At 40.8% G+C, this 18,619-nt stretch overlaps 2 protein-coding genes across 7 annotated transcripts in view; one reads left to right on the forward strand and one right to left on the reverse strand.

Moving 5' to 3' along the window:
- Positions 1-14,753, forward strand: part of vps4a (vacuolar protein sorting 4 homolog A) — an 86,855-nt gene extending 72,102 nt beyond the window's left edge. For 3 of the 5 annotated variants that reach the window (XM_088417688.1, XM_088417692.1, XM_088417687.1), the window contains 3 exons: positions 4,313-4,532; positions 6,615-6,755; positions 12,946-14,753. In XM_088417688.1, coding sequence (XP_088273814.1) covers positions 4,313-4,532; positions 6,615-6,755; positions 12,946-13,047 — 463 coding nt within the window. In that variant the 3' untranslated portion in view covers positions 13,048-14,753. Of the gene's footprint in view, positions 1-4,312; positions 4,533-6,614; positions 6,756-7,693; positions 9,313-12,040; positions 12,922-12,945 lie in introns of those variants that run through there. The other 2 variants (XM_088417690.1, XM_088417691.1) reach the window with 2 other exon arrangements.
- Positions 13,421-18,619, reverse strand: part of cdk10 (cyclin dependent kinase 10) — an 89,862-nt gene continuing 84,663 nt past the window's right edge. For both annotated transcript variants that reach the window (XM_088417693.1, XM_088417695.1), the window contains exons 12-13: positions 17,549-17,601; positions 13,421-17,473 (exon numbers count right to left, since the gene is read on the reverse strand). In XM_088417693.1, coding sequence (XP_088273819.1) covers positions 17,379-17,473; positions 17,549-17,601 — 148 coding nt within the window. In that variant the 3' untranslated portion in view covers positions 13,421-17,378. The remainder of the gene's footprint in view (positions 17,474-17,548; positions 17,602-18,619) is intronic.

Consider the following 18,619-nt stretch of genomic DNA (forward strand, 5'->3'; position numbering starts at 1 on the left):
TTGGCGTATATACAATTAGAAGAACATGCGGTGAAAGTGACTGATATTTTTTTCTTTTTCACAACTTGTGGCTTGTTTATTACTATGGTGAAAAGTGCAAAATACATTATATTATATTACATTACATCATGTCTGAAACATTGGTTAAGATTAAAAAAAATAATAACAAACTTGTTGAAAACGAACAAAAATAGTTGTGATTTGTTTGGCAACATAATGCAGTAAAACAATCATAGATGCATCGTTCTCCCGTATTGGTGCTGGACGACGTTGTAGTTGTCACCTCAGCTATCCCCTCATGAACGACGGGATAAATATCCAGAAGTACATTACCGGTCCACACATATGTTTAAAAGTTGTTGTACATCATCAGGTCAAGCTGTTCACATGAACTCTTAAAGCGTTCCATGCTGCCTTGCGAGATCAAAGCGCAAGCCACGGCTGGCTCATTCCAGGGCCGCAGCTAAGCCCCTGGGTATACTCAGATCCTCACTCCTTGTTCATTAATGATAAAATGTGAGTTATGTGATATAGGTCACTTTGGGAGCGACATTGGGTTTGAACATGGTGAATCACTCTGTGCATGTGTGAAGTTGGTCACCTTGGTCCAAAGCCTGCTCAAGGAGTTTGTGCGAATGCTCAGACACATTGAAAAGTAGAGGTAACATTGGTCCTAACAGAAAAAAGTCCCAAATATTGCACAGTAAAAAAGAGAAAGTAAGTATAAGGTTCAAACAGCTTTTACAAGACATGAGCAAAAACCACCAAACAAATGTCACAGTAAAAATGATTAAAATAATGGAATTAACTAACATGTAGCATCCGTTATCATCATCTTAATATTGCAAACACTGATATAACTTAGTATATTTTGTTAGAAAATCTGCTTTTTACCTTTTAATGTTCATTTGTTTAGCTTCAACATGTCTATTTTGTTCTTCTCGAGCTTCCGAATCATTTTGTTTTTTCTTCTTTACTTTCTGTCCGATTGTTACCCAGTTGTGTTTATTTACTTGTCACTGACATTAAAAAAACAATGACATTGTTTTGAACCTAAAGACAGTACTTTTCTTATGGAATTATATATGTGCCCACTTAGTGAGCGAATAATGAAAGCTTTAAGTGAGCAAGGATAGATTTTGAGCACAGAAAAATATATTGAGCGAGCGATGAAAGATTTTGAGTGCAGAAAAAAATGTTGCTTGCTTAAAATCCGTCATTGCTACCTAGGCATGGAGCAATAGCAGATTCTGACAGTATGATAACTTAGCAAATATATCACCGAATTGAAATTACAACTCAAAAATGTATGATTTTAAAATCATCATCCCAATCATCAGCACTTTGCTGGAATATCAATTTTCTACATTATGATTTTTTTTATTTTTAAACATAATATAAAGTATAATACAGCATGTTACAATAACTATTTACTCACGCTAAATTAAGCTAAGTGTGTAAATAAAGTCAAAACAAATCTTCAGTGAGCAAAACTGGCTTTGCTCACCAATAAACTTCTTTCTGATTGAACAAATGCAATTTAAAATGAAGTACGGGCATTTTGCAATATTTTTAAAAAGGATTGATTTGAAACAAACTATCATTTAGTGATGATAGTTTATTGGTTGAGGCCTTGTCTACACATAACCAGGCTTATTTAAACCTGCATAGTCTTATTGAGTGTAAAAAAAAAAACCCTCCTTCCACATTGCTTTGTTTAAAGAAATTGCTGCGACACAAATCCAGCACAGTGCGGTTTCATTCATTTAACAGCATGCCAAGGCGCTCGGCCGCAGTAGCCAAATTCTGACCAGTCAGAAAGAACTCAGACATTTCCAATCAGAAATAACTTCCGCCTCTGACATCACCGGTATCTGCAGCAGAGGATTTATGTATGATACATAATGAAAGCACACTGCTGTTGCCTGTTAAGGCAGACGGCGCAGGAGGGCGGGAAAAAACGAAAAACAAAACTTAATGGAGTTGGGCGGTTTTAAATGACCGTGACTTTTAAAACAGCGATACATTGCCAGTTCAGTTATCAGCCCGTGCCTATTACTTGCTCACGATACCCCGCCCTCCCTCTTTTGTTCAACTTGTCACTCTCTGCGCTCTCAGCTTGGCAAACGTTACAAAAACTGCCACAAAGCCAGCCAATCAGAGTTAGCAAAAGTAAAGTGAGTAAGTGAATAAAGTCAGTGATTGACTGATTGCTTGTCACGTTCACCCGGAAAAAGCAAATGAGATCGCGTCACACTGACTTGGGCGGGAGAAGGTGGAATTCTTTAGAAACAATTTAAGAGCAGTATTTATTGTGATGGTAATTATTGTCACGTGTGATAGAACTAACTTGTTAGTTTTTGTACTTAATTGAAATAGTGATATAAGCCCACCGTCTCTCGCTTAAGTCTGTGTGATGCGTGATGCTTGTTTGCTTTTTTTCCGCGTTAACGTAACAAGCAATCTTAATTGGAGCCCAAACGGTCTATAAGTGTACTTTTTCTTGCTCTGGTTGGCTGGCTTTGTGGCACATTCGTAACATGTGCCAAACTCATTGCGAAAAATGGAGAAACTGGAGCGTGCAGAAAGCCAGAGGTTGAGCTAGAAAGATGGGGGTATTGTGAGCGATCAATGAGATTTTGAGCAAGCAACATCTTTTTCCGTCCTCAAAAGCTATTACTGATCTCTCAATATATATGTTTGTGCTCAAAAGGTATCATATTTTGATTACAAAAAATGATGCATCCGACGGATGCACATAGATTTAAAAGTATTTGTCTAGCTCTTTGGTAAATGCCAGAAAAGGGAATATGGGTGCCGCTTCACATGGGCTGACCACATGTTGAAGGGGCCATAGGGATCGGGTGCATTGTGAGCTGGGTGGTGGTTAGGGGTCGAGAGCGCTTTTTGCAGATGATGTGGTGCTGTTGGCTTCTTCAGGGGGTGATCTCAAATACTCACAACAGGGGTTCAGAGCTGAGTGTGAAGCATTTGGGATGAAAATCGACACCAAATCTGAGACCATGGTCCTCAGTTAGAAAATAGTGGAGTCCTCTCTTCAGGTCGGAAATGAGATCCTGCCCCAAGTGGAGGAATTCAAGTATGTTTTTTTGGTCTTGTTCACAATGATGGAGTGGGAGCTACAGTTGGTTCAGTACATCGTCTCCTTTGATGCAGACTCATAAGTCAGTCATGGTGTAGTTAAGGCCTAAGGCCTCTGTATTTACTGGGCGATCTACGTTCCTACCCTCACCAATGGTCACAAGCTTTGGGTTGTGACCGAAATTATGAGATCACAGATGCAAGCAGCCACAGGGTGGCCGGGTCTCCTTTAGAGACAGTGTGAGAAGCTCTGTAATTAAGGCGCTCAGAGAAGAGATGCTGCTCCTGCACATTGTGATGGAGTCATTAAAGAGGCTCATTAAGGAGGCTGGTTAGGACGCCTCCCTGATGAGGTGTCCAACCACAAGAGACCACCCATGACACGTTGGACAGACTATGTCTCTCGGCTGACCTGGGAACACCTGGGGAACCTCCTCAAAGAGCTGGACAAAGTGGCTGGGGAGAGGGAAATCTGGCCTTCCCTGTTGTTGACCCCGTGATCTGACTCCGGATGAGCAGTTAAAAAAATGGATGGCTGTGTTCCTTCCCTCCACCGCTAATTATCTCATTTTTGGGGGTGTAGAAAACCTATTTAGCAGTGTTTTATAAGTATTTTTTTCTCCATTGGATGACACATTTTATAAAGTCATAAGCTGATTTTTACTATTCCCGAACCTGCCTGGACCCAATCTTCCTTAAATAGTTGGGTCCACTTTTTACAAATAATTCAGTCTTTGGAGTACCTGACAGTCAACCTACAGTATAATCTGTTTTTTTCCATTTTCTAAAACCTGTTTTGCACTGTTATGGAACAGTGGAACTAATTGACATTATCATCCCTACAATAAGTTTCTGACTGCTGACATGATGAACTAGGTTGATTGTTCGGTACATTTTCATTGTGCTTGCTGTGGGAATTCGGTTGTTTCTACATTCTGAGGTTCTGTGGGTGGGTGTGTGGTTGTACTGTTGTACCAAAAACCTCCAAAATCTTATTAGGTAGCCAATGTTTCCCTTTATAATACCACATATGGTTCCTTGCACAATAAGTATAACATTTTGTGCTTTACATTTGTTGATATTCCAGTTCCTCTTTTATTATTTTTGTGAGGTCCAATTGATGTATGCTGCCAAGACACAGCATAACTGTTGTAGCTGTCATTTGTTTGTTACCAGCAGTGATTGAGGGGAACTTGTCTCTTTTGAACAGATTTGAAAAGCGCATCTACATTGCTCTGCCAGAGGAGCCAGCACGAGGTCAGATGTTTCGGATCCACCTGGGCAACACGCCTCACAGCCTGAGTGAGGCCGATTTGCGGCTGCTTGCTCACAAAACAGAGGGTTACTCTGGGGCTGACATCAGTATCATCGTACGGGATGCATTAATGCAGCCTGTTAGGAAGGTCCAGTCTGCAACGCACTTTAAAAAGGTGAGGCCATAAAATACATACCTTAGCAATAAATACTTGTCATATGCAGAAGATTGTGTTTAATTATATGGAATTATTTAGGGTAAAAATATCAAGAGTAGAATGTGTGCATCCTACTGCCATTCCCACTTCCTCGTAACAAGTCTAAATGTTCATTACTCAAGGCTCAGCAGATGTACTGTTATTTCCTCTACATACACAGAAAAATAAATGGATTTCTCTTATCTGAAAAGTAATTGACCTAGGCGTAGGTTTCCCTGGCTAGAGCTCATTCCACAACACCACACTGATTGAATGGTGCACATGACATGGTATCGGAGGGCCCTTGCCAACATGCCTGAGCTCCAGGACAGTACATATGTCTGCGAATGAAACAGCCTAGTTTCATCTGGCATTCCTGTAATGCAGTTGGCTGCGTTGGCTGCGCTCCTTCTCAACGGAGCTGAGGTGTTCATGAGCCTGTGGCGTGCCCACTGGCAAGTGCATAGTTTCTCAAAATCTGCCCAGCAAGGTCCCATCGAGGATCACCAGACTTTTGAAGCCCCAGGTGCCCACCCAGTGCTTGGATGGGTGATGGACTTGGCTTGGGAAGAAGTCTTGAGCCATCGCTGAACTGCCAGTTTCTTGATTATGATGTTTGCATCTTTCCCAGAGTCCACAAGCAATCCCAATGTATGTGTGCCGTCTGACATGATCAGAGGTTAGAACCCGCTTGACCCAGTCATACTCCCTTTACTTGTTTTTTCTGGACAGGAGACAGCAAAATATTCTCTCTTGCCACACAATAAAAACAGGCTTCCTGTAGGTGACGTTTCTCTGATGTTAGGGAGGTGTGCTCCAGCTGCATGGGCTCCTGCTGTCTGTCACGTCGTCTTCATGTCAGCATATGTTGCCACGGGTTGCCAGGTCTATCATCCCATGCATGTTGGTAGGACACTGAAGGGAGATCAATCCATCTTTCAGGCGACTTCACAGTCCTTGTAGGAAAACACCTATGAGCACAGGTGTGTTGCAATGAATTAGGCTGGCTCTGGTCCAGGAATCTATTCCATAATCCCCCAGTTCCCTCTGCTGCAAGATATGGAGACCCCGCCCTGATTCAACGTTGGCCTCATCTTCTCATCTGATGCGTCATCTTTCAGATTTCTTCCCCAAATGTCAAAATGTGGAAGTGGAAAAGAGCTTTCTCCGCCAGTGACTCTTATTTTTGTTAACAGATTGCGAAACATGTTATTTAGTAGGGGTGGGAATCTTTGACTGTCTCTCAAGTCAATTTGATTACGATTTTGGGCTCCCTGATTCGATAAAGAATCGAATTTCAGAATCAATTTTCAATTCAAAACAATTCGATTCAATTACTACATTTAAAAAACTACTACAATTATTACGGGTAAAGGCACATCAGGTGCATTATCAGTCACAATTGTAACATGTAAATGTAACATTTAATACGGGACAGACAGTATTTTTCTTCATTTGCATGTATCTGAGTAAAATGTGTTTGTGAATTAATTTGGAGTTTGCATACATTGTTTTGTATTGATTACTATTTTCTTTATGTTCTGTGTGAATATTTTTTCTTGCTTAGCTCAATTATTTCAATAGTTCATTCCCTAACAGCAAAGTGTAACTATATTGTCCTCACTGAGATGAGTATCAGCTACGAGTAAAAGCTTAGTCCGAGCTAGACTATGCATTGGTCCTGTTGTGTTGTGCTATTTAATAGGAAGACAGCAAAATTACAGAATTAGGACTTACGATTTTACCCTTTGGAAATACGAGAAGCTTCCTCCTTGCTTATCTCAAGTTTACAGATTGCACAGCTCGAATAATGTATTTGAATTTAGCAGTATCAAGCTAACAAAGTTGCAAATAAAGTAAAAGCTAATTAGGCTCCATTCTCATGCAGTGTGTGACAGCCCCCCCAGTCCAATTTGAATACGCTGTCCCTCTCGGTATAAACCCAAACTCGTAGGCTGCCGATAAAGAACTTCGGACCCGGAACCCCCGCAATTGTCCTTGTGTTTGCATTACTAAATTTTTATATGATAGATGCACCTGTTTCTGTTTTCTCTCCTGCAGATTCATGGCCCATCGCGCACCAACAGTCAGGTCATAGAGAATGACCTATTGACGCCTTGTTCACCTGGTGACCCAGATGCCCTAGAGATGACCTGGATGGATGTGCCCAGTGATAAGCTACTAGAGCCAATAGTTTGCATGGTGAGCTATGCACACAATTGAGGAGTTCAATATAGAGAATACCTCAGCCCCATGTTCATACTGAAGGTCAGTGCCACTTTTTGGTAACTGAGTCCAACTGAGTTATTGGTTTTAACAATGGGGGGCCATGCATTTTGACCCTAGGCCTTCAGTAATGCCATATTTATGCCTACCTAAATTAATATGCCCCATAATAAGGTCAATATGACACCAGGGCTTGAGATTCCACACACATACATCACCATTAATGTACCGTATTTTCTGCACTATAAGGCGCACCGGATTATAAGGGGCACCCTCAATTAATGACATTTTAAAACATTTTCCATATATAAGTCACACCGAATTATAAGGCGCACCCTCAATTAATGACATATTTTAAAACTTTTTCAATCCCAATATAATAATAGTAATACTCAAAGTAATAACAATAACTCAAATAACTCTAAACTCTCAATAGCATAATAACTCAGTCAATATGACCAACCTTGCTCAACTGTAAACACACAAAAGAAACAGGTTTACTTTATTCTCCGTCTATGAATACCAATATCGATCCATATATAAGGCGCACCTGATTATAAAGCGCACAATCAGCTTTTTAAAAAAATGTAGGCTTTTAGGTGCGCCTAGTGCAGAAAATACTGTAGGTTGATCAAGCAACACTTAAATTACAGAGCATTTAAACTCAATATTTTTTTATATAACTTTGTTACTATTTATATACCAGCTAATAAACATGACAAAAACCTATTAAAAATACAAATGCGATGTTTGCACTCACCAACGTGGATCTGCACAGTGCCTCAATTAAAGATCCATCAATCCATTATCTACCCCTTTATCCGGAGTCGGGTTGAGGGACGGCTGACCAAGCGGGAAGTCCAGACCTCCCTCTCCACAGCCACTTCATTCAGCTTCTCTGGGATGATCCCCAGGCATTCTGAGGCCAGCCAAGTGACATAGTCCCTCCATCGTCTCCGGGGCCGTCGCCAGGGCCTTCTGCCAGTGGGGCATGCCCAGAACAACTCAGCACGGAGGCGTCCGGGAGACATCCTAACCATATGCCCAAACTATCTCAACTGGAGAAGGGCCTCTTCTCTTGGGGAGACCCCAGACACCTTGCGGAGGAGACTCTTTTCGTCCGCTTGTACCCGTGATCTTGTTCTTTTGGTCACGAGGTGAGGCCAGGAATGTTGATTGACCAGTAAAATATCTTTACCACACCAGACTGGTACAGAGTCCGCAATTAAGCAGACACTGCACTGATCCACCTATCTATCTCCTGTTCCATCTTACCCTCACTCGTGACCAAGAACCAAGAAAAAACCAAGAATGTTTTAAAAATAAAGTGCAAGTGAAGGTTTAAAAATAAAAAAGATACTTGAACTCCTCTGCTTGGGGCAGGACCTCATCCCCGAGGGTTAGGTCCTCTTCCGACTGAGGACCATTGTAGCTCCTCTGCTGTTAGCCACTGTCAGAGAAGCTACTGGGCTCGTTTTAAGGTTTGGCGGAGTGGCAATGAAATACCAGAGGAAGTCAAGAGGGAGTAAAATTTAGAACAAAAAGCCGGCAGTTTACTAAAATAAAATCATCACCGAATAATCAACAACCAAAAGACACTGTATGCAGCAAACCAAAGATATATAGATAATAGTCCCATTTTAGTCCTATTAGTCCTATTTTAACTCTTTTAATCAGTCATTTATGTGTTTTGGGGCAATATGCTAATGGATATCAGATTACACTATATTTTGAAAATGAGTATAGCGCTCTTTTAAGGTTCATGTACCAATGATAACGAATCACCAAAATCAATAACAATTCAGGACAACATTCAAACAAAACAACGTTGGTTACAAACAAAATATTCTTCTCCTATTAATTCATGTAGGTGATGCAGGGGGTTGCACACACTGTTCAAGTTCATGTGTTCCAGGAAGAGGCAAGGCAACAATCCCTACCGCAGCTGTGGTTGAAGCAAAACGGAATGTCGCTGCTAATTAGATACTTTGGAGATCGAGGGTCACAGATATCTAGCCACTCGGATGTACCGAGAATTGAAAGTCCTCATATTTAGTCCATTCAGAAAATTCTAACCAAACAAAACTTGTGCGATCAGGCGAGGCACGCTGTAGTAGTCCATCCGAATCAACAACAGAAGAATCTAACCAAAACTTGTCTGTATGTTCTTAATCTTGGCGCGTCTGAATTTGCTGCAGTAACACCGTTGAGGTGAAAGATTTGGACTGCTAGTTCAGAGCTGTTAACAGTCCAGTGAGTTCTTATTGACTGCAATCAGGGAACAGGTGTACCCTGATTCAATTATGCTATGGTTGCCTCTTCCTCCGTGGGAGAGGGGCACCTTAAACTATGGTTCAACTATGTTATACTGTGTTGGTATGAACAGATAATTGAAATGTTCACCTAAGGAATGTATAGACAATGTACATATACTCATTTCTATTGATTTATATATATTTATAAAAATATACATATATATAAATAGGTTGACTTGTTCCACAATGTTAGTTGTGTTATTTGTTGAGGCACACTTCTTTTCCCGTTTTGTTCTATTTATATTTTACTGGGGTTACGCCATGGTCTCGGACTTGGAGGTGCTGATCTTCATCCAAGCCATTTCACACCCAGCTGTGAACCGCTTACAGATCATGGCTTGATGAAGCCAACAGCACCACATCATCCGCAAATAGCAGCAATGCAATGCTGAGATTCCCAAACCAGACACTCTCAACAATTTGGCTGTGCCTAGAGATTCTCTCCAGCAGATACTGAACAAAATCGGTGACAAAGGGCAGTCATGGCGCAGTACAACCCTTACTGGAAATAGATTCGACTTAATGCCAGCAACGCATTCCAAACTCTAACAACAGTGGTACAGGCACTGAGCAGCCTGTATCAAGGGGTTCGGTACCCCATACTCCCGACGGGCCCCCTACAGAACTCCTCAAGAGACACGGTTGAATGCCTTTTCCATGTCCACAAAATATAATTAGATCAGTTGCGCAAACTCCCATGCACCGTCAAGGATCCTGCCAAGGTTGTAGAGCTGATCCACGGCCGGATGAAAACCACACTTGACTTTCTTATGGATCCTTCTCTCCAGCACCAGGAAGGCTGAGGAGTGTGATCCCTCTATAGTTGGAACACACCCTTCGTTCTCCCTTCTTAAAAAGGGGGCCCACCACTCCAATGGTCAATGGTGCACTGCCTTCCTTTTTCTGAGTTGCTGGACGGTGGACCAGAATTTCCTCAAAGCTGTCCAGAAGACATTTTCCATGGCCTTGCTTAACTTCCACGCGGGAGTTCTTGCCTCGGTGACCGCCGACGCCACACTCTGCTTGGCCAGTCAGTATCCGCAGCTGCCCCCATAAGGAGTCCTACAGCCTGTTTGACTCTTGCGATAGAACTACCTTTATAGCTTGACGACATCCCTCACCGCTGATGCCCACCAAAGGGTTCGGGGAATGGCACCTTGACAGTGGAGGTGCAGAATCTGATACACTTGAATTCTGGCCTAGACTCACTCCCTCTCACCAGTTTGCTTCAACAACGAAAAGTAGAAGGGGGAGAAGTCGCATTACTGACGCCCGCTTTTGGCTGGCGGGCTGGTGGTTCAGCGTCTCTCGGCATGTTGTTTATGGCAAAAAGCTATAAGAAAAGGATACAGAGACTGAGCACGAAACAGCGAATTTCTGATCCAGATCGCTGAGAAGTAAATCTCCTTCAGTTGGTGTTCTGTCTGTGTGTTTATATTTATTTTTTTAAGCTCCGCATCACAAACGCACAAGCTCATGGTGAGCATTCCGGTCAGCGACTCGCCTTTTCTCATAGTTGATTGGAGTTGGATGTCGTCTTCTCCGTCAATACGCAGTAGAGTCTGTTCCAGAGCACCCATCCACCTATCAATTTGGCCACAGTGAAACATGTAGCATAATGGCAGCGGCTGATACCGAAACAACACTCCTCAAGTTCAACCAGCATTAATTAGCACAGCACGCCCCCCTCAAGCTACCCAGGTACGGAGGCTCTGACCCTAGTCGCAACTAGGGGCTGAAAAGGTTCAGGGTAGATGCTTAGCCCTACCTGGGACGATTTTTGGTGTGAACGGAAAAGGTAACTCACGGAAAAGGGTACAGCAGAAGAGTTCCTGTGGCTTGAAAGGGGCTATTTGCATTCCTTTTGAGCCTGCTTGTGGGCTGGGTGTTGCTGTACCCCTGACCATCTGACATCAGCAAACAGTTGAACCTTTGACTGGGGGCCACATCTTTCAGATCATGTCATTTGAGTAGCAAAGGAGGAGATAGAGGGGTTTAAAGGAAGAGCAAAGGGCCATGTGGGCTCTCGCCAGCTTGACCTCATGAGCGAGCCTGCTTAATTTCAGCTATTTAACTATAGTATAAATCTTTTCCCAACCAAGATGTCTGAGTCCAAGAGGACTTAATTTTCATCACCAACCAGCCTTGCCTGGCGGTAGATTCCGGAAACGCAGGTGGGTCAGAAACACTACGGGCTTTAAAGAAATTCACTACACTAGCTTAATAAAAACACCGTAATTCTCTAAATATCGGACGCAGTGACGTGCGGTGAGGTTCATGGTTGGTGAGGCACAGAATCCTTGTGTTTGATTTACAAATATATAACCAAAAAGGGTAGCTTGTTCAATTGGCTACTGGTTATTTCATATCTCATCAGCATTCTTCACAAAACATGTACGGGAACACACGGTCCATATTACAGATATGTAAAGGTAAAAAAAAAACCTGTGTTTGCTCTACACCACAGGTGTCGAACTCCAGTCCTCGAGGGCCGGTATCCTGCAGGTTTTCCGGATATCCTTCCTAAACACACCTGATTAGGATAATTTTCAAGCTCCCCCAGAGCTTACTAATGAGCTAATCATTTGAATCAGTTGTGTAAGAAATAATGTTCATAATAAGCAGCGGCACATCACCAATGTGTTGGCCCTCGTAATTCTATAATCCATACAACATAGAGTGATGTACAAAACCACAGATTTCAATTTTGACCTTCAGTGAAATATTCAGTTGTTTTTAAAACTTTTATTCTGACACTTAATCAATTTAATACAGATTGCTTAATGAAAAGCCTGAAAAGAAAAACAAAGAATATTTAATTTAAAGCCAGAATTTAGATATGACCCTGTGGGTTCTCCAGGGTTAAATATTCTATTGGTATTATTCTTAATCTCTTTTTTTATAAGATTGGAATTAAAACTGTTTGTGTCTTACCTTTATTTGTAGATGAAGTCCATGCGCAATATCCCGTGTTAGTCCAGACATTGTCACAAGTTGAGAACAAACGGCAGGTAAAGACGTTTTTTCGAAGGACAACCACAAGTCATTCTTTTTGGGTGTACCACTCCGTTTGAAAAAACCTTTTCGCTCTGGCGTTGGTCTTCCTGTGTTAATCACGTCCACTTTTGACTGAAAGACCAGTTTTGAGAATTTTTTTTAAGCTTAGATATATAATCCTCTTCCAACGTCGCAAAATACAAAACTAATAGCACTTGACTTGCCTGGTGCCTCTGCATAGAAGAACAGCGCAACAAGTACCCGTTTCCTGACGTACACCCTGTTCATTGCGGCAGAGAACTATCTGCCTCACCCTGTGCCTTTTTACTGCGGTTTTATTTCCCATCAGCAAAACTTAATATGTCACTAACAAACATTAAACTTTCATGGTTAAAGACATTAGCCAGACTGGAAAATCAGATTAAAAAAAAAACGTATCTTCAAATATATTGGCGACATGAAGATATACGTCAATCAGCACGTGACAGTTGCACATATCAACCCAGTTTGTGATAATTGCACATTCTGAGGTGAAGCTTGACTCGTTGCTGCCTCACCTCTCATTTCATCCCTGTATTTGAACAGGAAATAGGCAAATTGAGCAACTTTCAACGATACAAAATGTTTCAAATTAGTCATACATAAAAATCAGTGGACAAATAGTAATATAAATTTAATGTTAGAATTCTTTACTTTTTTTACAATCTCGTCCTTGACTCACCCTCAATTTTGGGGTGAAATTCTGGTATTTTCTGTTACTGTGTACAGGACGCACAACCAACAATTGGCAACAACGTAAAAACCTTTGTAGGGTTCTGTCTCAACATTTTTTTTTTTTGTCTTTCCACTTGTAGTCAGACATGCTGCGGTCCCTTTCCACCACTCGTCCAACAGTCAACAATGAAGATCTACTCAAGGTCAAGAAGTTCACAGAGGACTTTGGGATGGAGGGCTGAGTGAAATATTTACACAACCCGAACTGGGTCAAACTGCTCCGAGCAAAACACACCTCTGCCATTGTCATTATCGTACCACTCTCTTATAGCCTTATACCACCCTACAACACTTGGTTTATTGCATCTTGGATTTCAAACGAGAAAGATTTACACCAAGAGAATAAACCCTGCTACTTGTTTTGAATTCTTTTAAAGTGCAAAACAATGTTGTAACAGACAACTTGGTGTCACTTCTTATTTTAAGATGATGTACTTTTAAAAACCTATGGCTACAATACAACCAGTGTTGGGAGTAATGCATTACAAAATATAATTACAATCATGCATTACTTTTTGCTATAATGTGGTAGTGTAAAGCATTACACACACAAAAAAAATAGTCATATTTTACTCTGTATAGATGACAGTAATGCGCGTTACAATGCATTAAAATATATAGCCCCAAAAAACACTCATCAACCCTTTGAAATAATAGCATTAATTGAAGCAGTGGATAATATGAATACAGTTCAATTGGTTGGCTTCAGATGGAGATGGTATGCAGAGAACTTTGTTTAGGTCGCTTTAGTTGCCTATTTCTATTTTACATTTCCAGCAATCTAGGTATCACAGGAGAAATCATATTTATTTTGGAATAACTTCGAGCATTACGTTTACTTAAGTTTAGTGTAAGGTCATTCCACTGGATGTCTGAGTGTAATAATCTACATTTAGAATGGCTTATCCATCTTTCCAGGGATGCTGGTGAGAGTAATGTAAAAGTAATGCAATAGTGTCATGCCTTACATTTCAAATACAGTAATATTATAATGTAACTAATTATTTTGGAATGACAGTAATAAATAATGAATTGCAGTTACAATTCTTGTATTAATCTATGAAGTCTGTCTCAGCCTAAAAGTCAACCTTAAGCAAAAATTTTGTGTCACATGCGTTTCATGTCAGTGTTCCGAAAGTTCCCATCCCAACTGAGGGTACAGTATGTGGGTTTCATACTGTCAACAAAGGCAGGGGAAGTTCTCCTGTTCTCATCAGGGATCTTAAGAAGTTGCAAATATTCACCAAAATGTTGCTAGTTCTGTAAACCATTAAAACGCTTGGTGAACGTTTGTGACTGAACGAAACCTGATGTGAATGAACATTTGCTACTGTGGCCAACACTCAAAAACATTCACCCCTCAGGGGCTTAAAGAATGTAAAATACAATAAACAAACAAATACAATCATAAAACTAAACAATGTCTGTTTGTTGGTTTATCACAGTTTTTTTTTATTTTTTGCTCCTAATTGATTCTTAGTCAAAGGAGAGTGATCAAGCACATCTAGCAGCAGTTTTTGCTTCTGATGCTAATGCATACTTACAACATACAATATTTTATTTCACTCAATTACTGCTGTTGAATTTATTTTTTTTATTTTTTGTTGATGGGTCACAGTGGATGACCAATTCTCTCTCTGTGTAAGATATGAGACAATAATTCATCTTGATTTATCCCATTGTCAGCTGCCTTTAAGTGACTGAAGACTGAACCGTCACCAAGAATCAGTCTCTGACCAGCATACATGGAGTATTTATGCTGTGAGTGTATCAATGTGTTAATGTAGAGGTGCAATTCAGTAGGATTCCTGTCGGAACATCACAGAACCACTCGTGTACATTATTATTCATTTGAGGGACATCAATAAAAGCTTTTTCTGTTTGGGCACTTTTTGATGTGGTCTGCTGTCATTTTACTTTGTAAGCTTAAAATAGAAAATTAACAACTTTCAAAGTGTATTAAAAGCAAGTGAGGAGAGGTACGTTTTTAAAAGGGATTTAAAAGCAACAAGTGTCTGGGCGGCTCTAATGGACAGTGGCAGACTATTCCAGAGCCTTGGGGAGCCTGCTGCAAAGGATCGGTCACCACGAGTCTTTAACCAAGTCCTTAGTGGAGCCAGCAGCAGCTGGTCATTGGACTGAAGGGCTCGAACAGGAGTATGAAAGTGCAGAGGTTTGGCTAAATAAGGGGGTGCCAGGCCATTTAGGGCTTTGAAGGTGATCATTAATATTTTAAATTTTATTTTGAAAGGAATAGGTAACCCGTGCAGAGAGGCCAGTGTGATATGAGAATGCTTCTTGGTATGGTTGAGGAGGCAAGCAACTGCGTTCTGAACCAGCTGGAGGACTGATTGAGGCCAACGAGCAAGGAGTTGCAATAATCTAACTTTGATGAAATGAAGCAGTGAATAACACGCTCCAAATCTGCCTGTGTGAGATAAGTCTTGGATTTAATGAGAAGCCTCTGGAAAAAAAAATGGTTTTAACAACAGAGCTGATGTGTTTGTCACATTTAATAGTACTGTCCACTAGGACACCAAGGTTAAGAATGGTTGTGTATGCTTTAGTGCTAGGGGGACCCAGGAAGTTAGTGATGGAGTGACGTGAATGAAAGTTAGGACTTCAGTTTTACTGTCATTGAGGTTGAGAAAATTGGCCTTCCTCCGGGCCTTGAGGTCGCTCAAGCAGTCAAATAAGGACTGCATTGAGCCCTGGGTGGAATGCTAATGGGCAAACAGAGTTGTAGATCATCTCCAAAACAGTGGAAGGGAATGTTGTGCTTGGAGAAAATAGAGCCGAGTGGTAAAACGTACAGGAGGAAAAGGGTGGGGCCCTTGAGGAACCTTGAGGAACTCCGCAAGTAAGAGGTGTTTGAGAGAAAGAGAAAGCCCCCAGGTTGACTGAAAAAGACGTCTGATAGGTAGGATTTAAACAATTTAAGAGCAGTACCCTGTAATGCCAACCTGGTTTTCAAGCCTTGCTAGCAGGTTGCCGTGATCCATGGTGTCAAAAGCAGCCGTTAAGTCAAGAAGGACAAGAAGACCTGCCAGAGTCAACGATTAATAAAAGGTCATTTAAGAAGGGCAGTCTCAGTGCTATGGCTTTGTCTGACGCCAGACTGAAATTTTTCATGGATTTTTCCTGTTGTTTTTTGTATGTTTTGCTGTGTTTTTCTCCTTAGTGTGTGTGTGTGTGTGCATGTGTGCGTACCTTTTGGTTGGAATGAGTTGTGTGCAGGTGGCATCCTCCGGTCAACTCACTACCAGAAGGCCACTTCTTCGAGACTAGTGTGAATTAGTTGTGACTCGGCTGTCTCTGTCCAATTGTAAATATTTGTAAATAGAGCAGTAGTAGGAGGGAGACGCCATTTTTGTTTAACTATTTTCTCCTGTTTTTGCGTTAGTTATATAGTTGAGCCAATTGTCATTTGTTTCCATTATTGTTTGGTTAGCTAGTTGGGGATTTAGAAGATCTTTTGTTTGTTTGCTCTCCCTCCGAAGCAAATAAAAACTGCTCTTTCGAATAGTACCTTTTAGTATTACGGGCTTTTTCTGGTGGTGAGAGGGGGGGAGCACACACTTATGTTACATCCCAGTTCCCCTAGGTTGGGTGTAACACATGTTCAGTTAAAAAGTCCTGTGACTGGTTATACACAACTCTCTAAAACCTGAGATACAATGAGAAGCTGGAAGATAGGCCTATGGTTAGAGAGAATAGCGGGATCAAGGTTATACTTTTTTTTATCTATATTATTTACCTGTCTGTAATGTGGTTTTTTTGTCTGTATTAGGTACATGCAGCATCCACTTCAACCTGTGGGCCTGGAAGGGGGATCCTCCCACCTGAGGTCCCTTCTGGAGGTTTCTGGTTTCCCCCTAATTTGGGTTTTTGAGGTTTTCCTTCCCCTTCTGGGTGCTTTGACAGGGGATGCGGTTGTGTACCTTACACTGAAAAGATGTCTCTGTATGACTTCTTTTTTCGAAAGAAGTCTCGACATGACCTCTTTTCATCTGGGAAGCCCTTTGAGACTTCGGTGATTTAGGGCTATACAAATAAAATTAATTGATTGATTGATTGATTATCAACGGCCGCACCACGGCGTGTTTACAGAGGCGAAGGTCAATTTGTTACTTAAAAAAAAAAAAGAATCCTTGAGTTGTAAGGTACTGTCTCCTGCTATTAATGAAGGATCAGCATGGTTCTGTATTAAAATAACAGAACAAATAGTTCAAGATCAATTTGGCTTTGGCTCAAAGCCTCATGAAACCTCTAGCTTCCCTTTGCAAGAATATCCCCATTTTCAAATACTTCATTTCACAGTGGAATGCTCAGAAGCATTGTATGATGTATACTGTACAGTTACAGAGAAGCTGGCAGTAAGCAGAATAATCCCGCTTCATTTTCATCGGTTGAATGCAAACTGCACGGTGAGGATTTTATTCAATGCAGTGTGAGCAAAATATTTGCCTGTAAATAGAAATAACATGTCAGCTGTTTCAGGTCTTGAACTTGGTTAAACTTTTCGGTGTTTTGAGTGGTTGCCTAGCTGATAAGTGGCACGTTTGTTGCGGTGGTGAGGGAAGGTCGGCATCAGGTCGGGCTCACAAGCTGCACGGAACAGAGGAGAAAAGCAAGCTTAGCAGTGGCTGAATGCTATGGTTACTGGTATGACAATTTACTCACGTAGTGGTTTCTCTTTAAAGTAGGAACTCTCCAAACAATCTTTCGCAGTAGCTCTGGAAAAAGATAAACTTACTGTGTATACAGTATGTTAACAATTAGCTCCACAAAGCAGTTATAGGTGCTATAAAACAATATTAAGTGCATATAAATACAATTTTAGAACTAAATTAAAGAGGAAAAAAAAACATTAAATTCAATTTTACTCACGTTTTACAGTGCCTTTTCATAACATCTGCCTTTTCATAACAGATGTTATGAAAAGGCCTTCTACATATGGAACTGGTTCAGTATAACTCTGCTCATAGGTTAACTCATAACTTGTAACTTAACAAGAGCAAGCAAAGGCTTCATTATTTTTCATGTACAATAAACAGTGTTGGGAGTAATGTATTACAAATGTAATTAATTACTTCAATTACTGTAATGTATTATGTTTTGCTGTAATGCATCATATAAAATAAATAGTAATATTATACTTGGTACAAACAAGAGTAACGGAGTGCATTAACAATGAATTTTTAACCTGAAAAAGGTGTTTATCAAATTTGCCAAAAACACCGTGATATCAGAGGAGCAAAGTCCAGGGCAAAATGTGTACTTTCTGTTATGAGTATCTACTACAGCAGAGATGAGTGTGGCAGCAGCAGATGACAGGTTGAAGATGGACAATAAGCACACAAGATGGACATCCGTCCATTACTTTCAGTTCGTCAGTGATAAAGTCATTTAGAGCGCAGTCATAGTAACGTGAAGTTAGCAAAAAGAAAACACGAGGAGGATTGAGAGTTTGGATAAAACAAAGTTCACTCAGAAAATGATACCCTGCCTGGAACGTGATTTAAATCTATTTTTTGTCCCATTGAGGTTCATTATGAATAGCCATTTTCCATATCTTGTAAACCTGTTGTTTTATCATGCATTTGTCATGATTATTATATGAATCCCTTCAATGGGCCCTTAACTGTCGGTCAAAAATGAACTTGATGCATTGAAACGTTTAACACGACTATTCCAGTAGGTGGCATCAGAGCAGCACTGCGGGAGTATATTATTGAATAAACACAATATGGA

This window comes from Hippichthys cyanospilos, chromosome 6 (assembly GCF_059441005.1).
Source record: "Hippichthys cyanospilos isolate Australia breed blue-spotted pipefish chromosome 6, RoL_Hcya_1.0, whole genome shotgun sequence".
Lineage (NCBI taxonomy): Eukaryota > Metazoa > Chordata > Actinopteri > Syngnathiformes > Syngnathidae > Hippichthys > Hippichthys cyanospilos.